The 12696-nt window shown below is 35.0% G+C and overlaps 1 protein-coding gene across 2 annotated transcripts in view; it reads right to left on the bottom strand.

Annotated features, from left to right (window-relative positions):
• The window catches only part of LOC149779783 (uncharacterized), a 56035-nt gene that overhangs the window by 13041 nt on the left and 30298 nt on the right, over window positions 1–12696 (bottom strand). For both annotated transcript variants that reach the window (XM_089938681.1, XM_089938682.1), the window contains exons 7-8: window positions 7594–7789; window positions 1467–1603 (exon numbers count right to left, since the gene is read on the bottom strand). In XM_089938681.1, the coding sequence (XP_089794807.1) occupies window positions 1467–1603; window positions 7594–7789 (333 nt within the window). The remainder of the gene's footprint in view (window positions 1–1466; window positions 1604–7593; window positions 7790–12696) is intronic.

Below are 12696 nucleotides of genomic sequence, written 5' to 3'. Positions count from 1 at the left end.
GCACTGGCGACAGATATAATTGTGATTGAGATTTTTTCCATTTGCTTTGTATTTATACGCAATAGTCGGTACTTCAAAGGTTATCAGTTTTCTATGAAGGTTCAGCAAAACTAATGCATTGGTAAAAAAAACAACAACAGAAGGGTTAGCCATTCAATTAATTGTATCTGTTCTATTCGCGTCTTCAGAAGTCGGTCAGTTGTAGGTATAGTTCGGTAGCATGATTGACTGTATCACAGCATACAGTACTCAGCCCAGATGTCAGCATAAGCAGATTATGATGTAACAATGCACTCTAAAGATGGGGTTGTCAATACGAACAAAGGATCGTTTGTGTAACAGATTGATTCCAATGCATTGCTTAGTCAAGTTTGTGGCTTCCTTTCATTCTCCTTTTAATTTATCCAGTCAAAATCCATGATTGTATATACAAATTAAATAACCAAAAAGTCTGTCGCCCAAAAAATCGCCAGATGGGATATTTGTGTCGCCAATAAGGAAAAAAAATCGCAATTTGCGACATTGGCGAAGCCCAGGACGATCCCTGGGGCTGGTCAGTTTACCAAGGAGCTCCAGAGTTCCACTGCTGAAAAGTGACCCTATGCCCTGAGCTGCAAATATGCAGTTCTGCAGCTAGAGCTCCCAGTGTATCCACACCTAGTGTTGTGCTGCTCACCCATTGCCACACATCTTGAAGGTATCTGGTGGGGGGTAGGGGAGTAATGTAAAGATTTGCATGTGAGTTGTATTTAAGTGAGGGAAAGTTGCACAGTCTTCCTCACTCTCTTGTCCAGGCCTGACTGAATCCAGTGGCACAATAATGTTAAGACATCAGAGACAAGTTCAGATGCAGTGGATGGCCATCAGTTCCTACTGCATCTGTGCTATCCACACAGCTCTAAACATTTGCCTTCACAGCCTAGGGATGTGTATCTGCTCAGCCACCTGATCCACCAAGAAGGACTTTCCTGACATCAAAAGGATGGACTTACAAGCATGCAGGCATATGGACTTAGACATGCATGGACAGATAGCAGCAAAAGAGTATGCCCCTTTATCATACTGCAGTGCAGGTAAAAAAAAATACAACCATTGTGTAAATTTGCTGACTAAATTAAACATAAAAGATCTTAAAATCTGAGCCCCAACACACTTCTAAAACAAATTACATAACATCAGATAGCATCAGAATGGATATATAGATGTACTAAGTAACAAAGTATATTCTGTATCTCTTCCCACCCCACTGAAAAAGAGGGATAAAATTTGATTGGTGTAATTTATCATAAAAAATCACGAGCAATTTGCTAACAAATGCTGAAAATGATAAATGCTGAGAAAATGTTTTAATTAAAGAGCATACAACCTATAATCAGGCAATCAAGAGTCTAGCAATAGCTCTCAAACTCTGACAAGATATAAAAGACAAATTGTATATTCCATACCAGTCTCAACAGTTTACTTACATCACTTCCCCAAATGGTCAAACCAACTTGCATTCCAGACTGATCAACAAGCTGAATCTCTCGCTTCACTGTATTTTTTCCTTTCTTGGTCTTCACAGTCTCAGACTGTCCACATTCTTTTACAACAGCTATTATATCTAAATAAATAAAATTATACAAACTTAAGTAAAGCATAGTTTACTGAGACAATTAATAAAGTGGATTAGCTGTATAATATATAATAATTAAGTGAAACTAGAAAGAATCACAAAGGACACATGATGCGGCTAAATGTACAGGCCAAAATTCTAAGTCATCAGCTGGTGGGACAACTCTGCAGAACTTTGTCAGAAAATAGTAAAGAATTAAAGCTGATCTAGGTTATCTTATGGTAAATCCTCACACCAAATTTATTACATCAATTAAGTCTTTCAAAAGTTACTCATCTATTCTGATGCAACCATAAGGCCAGAGACAATCAGGAACCACAACACCATTTAATTCTATAAGAAACAGAGAAAAGCAAATTTCACCCACTAGTAAGTCTTCTTAATATAAAGTTGTATGCCTAATTTGATCCTTTAAGTCTTTGAAATATTAATATCTATTCTGTGGAAGAAAAATTCTGATGCAATTGAAGGGCCAAGTTCTTATTCAGGCTGGGACCACAACTCTATTAAATTTAATTGGAAAATAGTGAAAAGTCAACTTGACCAAGATCTTCTTAATGTAAAGCATGATATTAATTTTGCTTTATGAACCAGTGTCGCACCTCTGTTCCCCTACCATGGTCAAGACATATAAATCTGTCAAATTTTGGGGGACACTGGCAGTTTGGGGTACAAAAATTGGTTCAGAGTGCAACACTGAATGAAATGAAAATCATGACAAACAAGAAGTTATGCGATATAATGGGATTGGCAATATTCTAAGGTAAAACTACAGTGATATTAATAACTCTGTCAATAAGGTTGGAACAAGGAATATATTCTTCAACAATCAGCTAAAGAGTCTATTACTAGAAAGTTGAAAAGTCACAAATATAATCAGGTTATCTACATATGCACAATGTTTTATACAGATCATGCAGGTCAGCTTGAGACATATCAGGGGATTTGCAATATTTGGCCCGAGTTTTACTTCAAAAGAGTGAGGATTTTCATTGACCTGATTTTAGCATGTAAATGGAAAAGAAATCATAACTGCTGAACAATTTCTAATTTTTTTAAAATATTAAATGTGCATCTCATCATATCCATCCTTTCACAGTAACTTGTTGCCATCCATATTCTCCTTATAAGTACCAAAGCAATTTTAGCATCTCTTGGGAGATCCTTGTCACGATTGTACTGGTGGCAGTCCTCAGCATTGTTGATCTTAACACTTAGGAGATGATGTATTGTTACTTGATCCATGTTTCCAGTGGAGTCAACCTGAATTTTCCACAGACTGGTTGATTTCATATCCTTGTGTGTAAAATTGCTGGGATGAATCGGAAGTCTTCAATATTGCTAAATTTTGTTTCAGATCCACTTAGATACCAATAGGTGAGATTTGGGGGGGTGGGGCTGGGGTTGGGTGCAATTGCTAGAGCATTATTACAATATAAAACACATGTTTTAAAGTGGTATCAGTAGTCTGACTTGATTTTTTAAATTAATTTCTGGAAAATGTAATGAGGAATGAAAGTTGAATTTTATTAAATACTTAATTGTGTAATACTGAGACTTACTGGGGAAATAATTTTCATATTTTGTATCATTCCTATTTTTTCTCATGTGAAAAATATATCCTTATATGTGAAAATATAAGATTTTCCATCATGCCATGCAATACTACATTGTGTGTGTCTACAACAGTTGTACCTGCAGCAATGAAAATGAGTAATTTGTGAGCTAGTGCCAATAAATCGAAAGTGTATTACATTTCAGATATGGAAATTAATCTTTGATAAGGAAATTTGACCAGATGCTGTTCACGTCTCTCTAAAGCTATTTCCCTTTATTTCCTTGACAATAAAGACAAACATACTGTGAAGTATTGCTGAATCAGACTTGCACTGTATTCAGATAGGGTCAAAATTTAATAAAATAACAAGTATTTAATTTACAGTAGTAGGTTCGGACAATCCAACCCTGCCACTTGCTTAAGTCACATTTACTTATATGATCAGGCTATGAAAGTCAGGTGAATTCAGGAAAAGAGGGGTGAGTGTGTTGAGCCCAAGAGTGAGATTCATCTTCTAAACTTCAATATAGGAGCAAGTACAAAAAAAGAAAATTTTCTTTCCCTACATTATTACCAGATATATTTCATCTTGTGGTTCTCAAAACAATATATTTCTTCTCATGGCTTTTCCACTTGTTAAAATATCATGTTTTTGGTATCACACAATGAAATATATCCCATATTAACATAGGAACAGAATTCATTTTTCTTTTTGTCTATCCACATAAGAAAAGAAGTGATTTTTATCTTCCAATTTTAACTGGTTTGAAAATGTAAATACAATTTTTTCCTTAATTTATATCTGAATTATTTCTCCAGCAATGAATAACTAGTCTGCAATTGGTATGTATTACATGATAAATTAAGTGGTGATATTTTAGCTCTTTGACATTGATTGAATGAATAAACTAAAAAATGACAAACATGCTGATAAACTGTTCTAATTGGAAAGGAATATGTATTTTATTAGATATTCCGTCAGGATTTGAAGATAAACACTCTCTTGACTCTTGGAAAACTTGTCCTTAGCAATCCACTTTATTAAGATTCCGGTAGTTTTGAACCTTTTTGTACATGCAATAATAATTTGATGTTACATTTTTCCACTGACTGTGAAAGGTCATTCTTTGTAATAAACAGAATCAAGAGCGTGTTAAAGGACAGGTTAAAAGAAGTTGCTGAATTACCTTATGGCAATTAACAATTAAGGACTTTGTCTAAAAGATTTAAATTTTAATATCACAATCAAAATATATGGGGAGGTAAAGAAATGCAGGATATAATGTATTTAAACTCAAAGACAAACGAGGCTGACATTATTTAAATCATGTTAAAACTAAGGGAAATAAAGAATACTATTTTTATATTTCAATAATATTAATTTTTTCACTTTTATGACAACATATTTTAAAAAACATTTCATGATGCCAACCTGTACTTACTTTCAAGCTATCAAACATTTCTAAAATCACTAAAATAATGCATGGATCGAGAGGATACTCTCTCAATTAAAATGGAAAATTGTAATAATTTGCAAAAAAGTGTATTTAAACATGTAAATGAAGGCAAATTTCTGAAAACACACAACTTGTCTGGGGAAAAAGTAGATCTCCTATATGAGCTGATGATGTGGTAGTTAGACTGGTTCTTGGTTTACTGTTCTGGATTTCTAGAATGTACCATTTAATGCGATGTTGGAATTATAAGCTCAGATCAGAGGGCTCTTGTCCTGGAAGATGTAAGCAAGGTAATAGTGACACTTTATTTATTACTGCTTTCAAATTAAAATTATCATTTAAAAACCAATCTTATTCTTGACTTTTGACCAAAAAACTGATAGGCTTATTTCTTACTCAACATGTAAGTCATCCAAAATCTTTGGTGAAGACACATGGTCATAAAGAAAATATTTGTGCAGAAACAATTTTACTCTTTTCAGATGGTGACCTGAACCTTTGACCACCAAATCGAATGGTTTCTTCCTTACTCCATGTGCAAGACAACCACAAAGTCAAGTCAATTCTTGTAGTGTATCATGTGGAAGTAACTGTTCTTCTTTCACTCATTGTGACATTGAACTTTGACCTACTAACCATGTAATCATTACACTTCTTCATCCAAAGTGCTGGTCATTGAACTTTGACCTACTAACCATGAAATCATTATGCTTCTTCATCCAAAGTGCTGGTCATTCAAAAAGTTTGATAAGGCAGATGGTGGAAAAGCAAATTTTTAAGTGTTTGTTTTTCTTAATGATTATATGTTATGTTCATCTGGATTTTGTGCTTAAATTTATCTAAAATTAAGTTAATGGTGTACCTGACCAGTAAAATTTATTTTGTAAACAACATAATACATAACTAATATTTCTCTATGAGTGTGGGTTAGACATTCAGATTAATGGTAAACATGTTTATAGTCTTGATTCTGACCTTAGAAACTTCTAGAATGGAATTTTCCATTAAGTTGACAGAGTATTTCCAGAAAATGGTAACTGTGACCTAGGTCAACCAGAGGGTATATCATTTTGTTTACCTCAGAATTACTCATTTTTGCATTAACATATGAAACAGAATCATTCTTATTGTTGTGTTCAATTTTTGATTTTGGTGATTTTTTTTTTTAAATAATATTCACTGGAATTACAAAGTGCTCAATAATATTCTTGGACTGGAACATTAATTTGGAATTATAGTGAATTGAGACAAGAACATTTTGGATTATATTATTGTCATACATCAAACGACTGTTAGCACATCTTCACACTCCATGTTACTGGCATATTCAAGACTTTAAGCACATAAGAACATTCAATATTGAATTTAATTGAAATACAACTGGGATTCAGTTCAAACTTCATACATTTAATTTGATTTGGGTTTTAATTAACAATACTGTAAGTTCTTTTTAAATTTTCACTTAAATAATCATTTTTGAATTTTTCACTAAACTTCTTGGTTTTCACTCTTTTCTATTACTTAAAGACAATGGATTTGTATCAACACGGCCATGGCACTTTACATGTTTATGACAGATATGATGATTTTCTCTGGTTACATCTGATGGTAACATTTTTTGTTGGGTCAAGACGATGCCTGAATTCTACACAAAGCCTGGTTGAGTCAAGACGACACCTGAATTCTACACAAAGCCTGGTTGGGTCAAGACGACGCCTGAATTCTACACAAAGCCTGGTTGGGTCAAGACGACGCCTGAATTCTACACAAGGCCTGGTTGGGTCAAGACAACACCTGAATTCTACACAAAGCCTGGTTGGGTCAAGATGATCACTGAATTTTGACACCAATAATGGCATGGATTATTGGGAGGTATCACATACAAAGCAGACAGTACGGAAGTGAAGCTTAAAAACCAGTGACATTTGGTATCAGCAGGGAAAGGCATAGGGCCTATATGACATAGACATTAACGATGAATTTTAGTCTTTGTAGAAGGCTGGATTTGGGAGGTAGGTGCATTATATCCCTAACATTAATGTGATGGGGGAATGTATTTTAAATAGAAACTTGGTTATCATGCAAAAATAAAAACACTACTTTGAAGGGACTTTTGTTTTTCTGGTTGGAAACAATTTCCCGGAATTCACAACAGGGCCAGCTCTTCTTTATAACTACTCAGTGTTAAAACCATCTCTAATATTTTTTAACAACAACAAGATTTTCAAAATAGCAGCTGTGGTGGTTGTAATGGATGTAAGATAGGAACCATCTTCATTTAGGGCCAACAAGACATCACAAGAAATTTTCCAGTGGAAACCCCATACTGATATGACTTTCCATTTCGCAGGCATAAAGATTTTCAACATGTCTTTAAAAAGTATGCTGGTGAAACCCTTGTGTCATTCAGGAGTAGTGATAACAAGATTTTTAAGATTGCTACTGTGGGAGCCATATTGGATGTTGAATTGGCGCCATTTCTAGACATCATAAGAAGTTTTCTGGTGAAAACTCAATGTCAATATGAATTTCTGTTTCCGAGGAGAAGCGATAATATAATTTTAAAGATGGCTGCTGTGGCAGATATATTGTACATCCGATTGGCATCATTTTCATCTAGGATCAACTAGGAAGAATGTGTATCTAAAGTATCATGGCAATACTCTTAAGTTGAGGATCAGTGATAACATGCTGGTACCAATGGAAGGATAGAGGGTGGATAATAGACAACAAACCATCCCATAAGCTCTTCTGTTCTTTGACCATTAGAGCTAAAAAGGGAACATATGGATGGACACCATAACATAATACAATCTGGTCTTATGTTAGGTGAATAAAAAGTGGACTACTTCTTAATCGCATGCTCTCACCCATCCCTGCCGCTGGTCCTGCAAAAGTGACTTTACCCAAGAAACAACTAAATAGTAAATGTTTCTCTAAATTACATGGCCTTGTTCATTTACCAACTAGTTCTCCCTGTCTTGAATCTTTAAGTTTGTCAATTGTTGTAAAATCAAATTCCCCATATGGAGAAATATCTCCTGTATCCTGGCATGGCTTAATGCATGCATCCTTATTTAGTACAACATGATAGTCATGCATTGTTGAGTTGTACATCTTATTGGCTTCCTCAAGAGTTGCTCCACTTATGCAATACACCTGCAAAAGAAAAATATGTCAAGGTTTAATTGCAATGGTATGGACAGAAATTGAACAAGGTTAGTGGTTGAACTGTGTCAATCACAAAGTTGTAACAAAAGCTCACTACATGTATTCTAACAGAGAATAGATAATACTGTGCATGCAGACAATTTTTTGGGATTTGTGGGGAAAACATTCTGAATCTTAATATTTCTGTATCTTCATTATTTTAATGAGAGTGGTCATCATACCCAAATCATTAAAAAAATTACAAGTTTTGATCAACTACTTATCAGTGTATGCAGCATTTCTATGAAGTTATTAGTGTAAAAAAAAAAAAACCCAGACCAATCATGAGAGCTTGTAAATATAAAGTGATAAACAAAATTATGTTACAATAACATGGAATGAAAAAAGCTAAGACAGAAAACATGATATTCAAATTACCGATGACAGAATCCTAATAAATATAGTAACATGGATGAGTCTGCATATTATCCAGATTCATATAAGGCTTGGGAAAAGAGACCACATTCCTTACTTGATGAAAGACACCACATTCCTTACTTGATGAAAGACACCACATTCCTTACTTGATAAAAGACACCACATTCTTTACTTGATAAAAGACACCACATTCCTTACTTGATAAAAGACACCACATTCTTTACTTGACAAAACTATAATCAATGTTGGAAAAGAAAATAAGTGTTCATTCCAGAAATGAAAAACAACAACATGGGGCCCAAAAGCACTACTAGGTCAAAAAGTGGGGTCATTTAGAAAAAGAAATAAACAGGGGTTGCAAATATCTTTGCCTGTCTCTTGTTCATTCAGGAAATTCAAACATACATGCATATTATTATCACAGGTACTCATATCATGAATTTATTAATTTTGGCAAAAAAGTATTCACTTTTCTAGCACTATATGGTTTGACACATCTGATATTGTAGTCAATCCAAAGATTTCTATTGTTCAGGAAATAGTTATTTTAGTGGATAAGGCAATTGTAGCAACTAGTATTACAGTCCAACGTGACAATGACAGATTCAAAATACATAATGCTAGAAAATCTATTATTGATTGCAGAAATTAATAAATCCATTACCCAAGTGCCTGTAATGGCCCTCCCCTATCATAAATCCATTACCCGAGTGCCTGTAATGGCTTCCCTCCCCTATCATAAATCCATTACCCAAGTGCCTGTAATGGCTTCCCTCCCCTATCATAAATCCATTACCCAAGTGCCTGTAATGGCTTCCCTCCCCTATCATAAGCCTTCTATACTTGAATTTTATGTACTCATACTTGAGTTACCATTCTGGCCTGGAATGTATTTTGGACATTTGAATCTACATTTTTCCTCAATGTACGCTACTCTTGAAATAAATGCAGCAATGTTTATGCTAAAGATATCATCTGCTCTTCTCTACATTTTCTATCAGTGATCATTGACCATGTGCTCTCTAATGGTGTCCAACTTATTGAAATTCAGTTAGAGATTTCTGTCAACCAATAAAATTGATTGTATTATTCTTCTTTGGCAACCACTGTACTCTTTTCAGTAAGCTTGGGATTCAGTCAGTTTAAAATCAAGTGTAACAATCTTTCTCTGTAATTTTCTTCAGTCCTTTTTACATACCATACTGAATTTTTCCATTTTATTTTACACTTTGGTTCCAGTGCAGTATATCTACAAAAAAAAACTGCCGGTGATCACATGACTGTGAACTGGCTTAAATAGGGTAAGACAATGTAGTTGCTAATTTCACCCTTTGATCCTGTCGGCATGGTCGGCTGGCTTCATTGTTGAGGTGGATTAAACTTTGTGTGAGAAGAAATAATCCTGATTTGATTAAAGATGTTAATTGTTTATGGTTGGGTTGCTAAATAGCTCAATTAGCATAACTGTTGTTGTTGTTGTTGTAGGGTTTAACGCCATTTTTCAGCACACGATAGGCTATACATGGCAGCCAGTATTAATGGTCGAGGAAGAACCCAGGAAAACCCCGGAAAGAACCACCAACCCACGAGAAGCTACTGGCAAGCTTTCTCACATACCCAAATTGGCTGAATCCGAGACTCGAACCCACGCCGACAGAGGTGAGATGGCAGTGATCTGTAACGGAAAGCGCTTTAGACCACTCGGCCACTCAGGGCCCCCTCAATTAGCATAAAACAATAGACATAACTTTTATTCTCTCTGCACAGGTATGTTCTGCTTCAGTGCTTAAAGTTGTCAAGATGGTTTAGAGTCTACTATATATGATCAAAAATCATTAAAGATTGCAACTTATTATGGCTGGATTACTCAGAGGAAACTTGAACTAAACATACTCTCATGTTTCTCGTAGCAAAGCATCCAGTTAAAATAATGTCTCTGGCTCAAAAATATGCAAAAGTTCTCATGCAAATGGACAAAAAGTACTCCCATAGTGACTATTTGATAAGATATCATAATCTTAATTTATTATAAAACATAATGTTGGGAGTGACCATCTGCAGAACACAACCAATGACCACGATGTTTTATTTGGCAAAATATGAGGTTAACACTTCAGTATGAATGACTATCACAAAAACTGATATAAACAACTTTGACCTTGAAACAATCCTTTGTAAACATGAATGTAAACCAAACTAACTGCCATTGTAGTCTGTAATACCTAGGATGAATGGGGTCTTTTCATTTGTCTATAATACTAGTAAGTGATAAAATCAATTTCCAGATTTGATTTTCCTTATTAAAGAGTGTTGATAGTGATGATAACTGTGACAACAAAGGTACCTTCAAATTAAAATTAGGATTAAAGTCACAAAGGTCATGATGGTATAATGTATGTGTTTGCGCTTCATGTGAAGAATCTTACTGACATTAAAGCAACATCGGACTCACACAGTACCAATCAGGAGCACTCCTGGCAGTCAGTCAGCAATCTGAATCTACTAACATGCAGGAAATAATTTAAACCATTTGATGGACTGAGCAGAGTTGTTGACAACATTGCCACATTCCAATGCAGTCACTAAGAAAGACATTTTCAATTCTGAGAAAACTTCTAGTTGACTCCAGAGGAAACCCAAACCCAGTAAAATAAACATCATTTCTTAAGTGTTAATATCAACAATGATGAGGACTGCCACCAACATAATTAAGCAGTGGTAGATATACCAAGAGTATGAATGGCAATAAATTATTGTGAAAGGACTGTTTTTATGAGACGATGTGCATATTTTAATATTTAAAAAATGTAAATTTCTTCAACAGTTGTAATTGTTGCCCATTTGCATGCTAAAATCAGGTCAAAGAAAATCCTCCCTTTTGAGGTAAAAACTCATTTTATACCAATTTTTTTAAAAAATCTGATCTGTCCTGACCATACCTGTCTTTTCTGTCAAATGCATTTTCATTCCTAAATCTCAAATGGCCTCAAAGTTATGGAGTGGAAACAAAAGCATGACAGTCAGAAGGAGGAAGAATGAAAACGTAAATACAATATCAAACGCCTTTTGCAAAAGAGAACAAAAATGTGCCACACTCTAAATGTCTAACTAGTATATCCTGTGTAACCGTTATGCTGTAAATGACGTGTTTAGGTACAGAGAGTACATTCAAATTATGCATCAAATAATTTCCAAATACACAGCTACGTGCTAGTTGGCAATGTGTTTGATCTCTTTCCCTCACCGTAAGCATTATACTTTCAAGACAGATCATAGCCCACAGAACACTAGAGTTAGTCTGGTCTGCAAAAAAAAGGACAAATGAACACCATAAGTCATCAATACCTTGTATCTTTGAAATGCTGCTTATGCAGATATACCAGTATGTTTGTCTATCTTCTGTCAATGTGTCACTCAGATCACTTTGCAACCTGGATTGTGGGAGGGTGATCCTATTTGATATGATGCATCAACAGGATGAGTAGATGACAAAGTCTGGATCTTCAATGTGGCCCCCAAGGGGAGTCCCGGGACCATAAAAAAATCACATTTTCAAAAGTAATATCGACTATTCAAGACAATAATGAAAGCTTTTTGATCTTGGATGGAGTTACAAGAAGAAGAAGAGACAGTTTTAAAAACAACATTGAATATTCTTTGTAATGTGAACCCAAGACTTTCTGATCAGTGGAGTAGCATTAACTAGATTTTCAAGATGGCAGTCAAAACTGACATCAGATCAGGACCAATTTCATTTAGGACCAACTAGACACTATAGGAAGTAATAAGCCTTTGGTCTAGACATTATAGGAAGAAATATGCCTTTGGTCTAGACACTATAGGAAGTAATGAACCTTTAGTCTAGACACTATAGGAAGTAATATGCCTTTGGTCTAGACACTATAGGAAGTAATAAACCTTTGGCTTAGACACTATAGGAAGTCATATGCCTTTGGTCTAGACACTATAGGAAGTCATATGCCTTTGGTCTAGACACTATAGGAAGTCATATGCCTTTGGTCTAGACACTATAGGAAGTCATATGCCTTTGGTCTAGGCACTATAGGAAGTCATATGCCTTTGGTCTAGGCACTATAGGAAGTCATATGCCTTTGGTCTAGGCACTATAGGAAGTCATATGTCAAAACTTCAGGTTGATTTGATTTTCCATTCAGAAGGTGCAGCAATAACAAGAATTACAAAATGGCTGCCAGATGGTCATCATGGATATCAGATCAGCATGATTTTCAGTTAAGGACCAATTAGATATCATAAGAAGTCTTTCAGTGAAAAACATGTTAATATGACCATTCACTCAGGATGAGTAAGAATAATTAGATTTTCAAGATGGCAACTTTGGTCCAAGCAGAACCAGTTTTATTTAGGACCAACTAGACTCTCAGATGAATGTGTGGAAAGTTTGATGGCAATCCTCGAGAAGGTATAGCAATAACAAACTTGTGTAACAGATGGACATA

This window comes from Sinohyriopsis cumingii, chromosome 17 (assembly GCF_028554795.1).
Source record: "Sinohyriopsis cumingii isolate HCF-2022 chromosome 17, ASM2855479v2, whole genome shotgun sequence".
Taxonomy (NCBI): Eukaryota; Metazoa; Mollusca; class Bivalvia; order Unionida; family Unionidae; genus Sinohyriopsis; species Sinohyriopsis cumingii.
The sequence above is the reverse complement of the archived record's forward strand: the minus strand, read 5'-3'. Positions and strand labels throughout refer to the sequence as shown.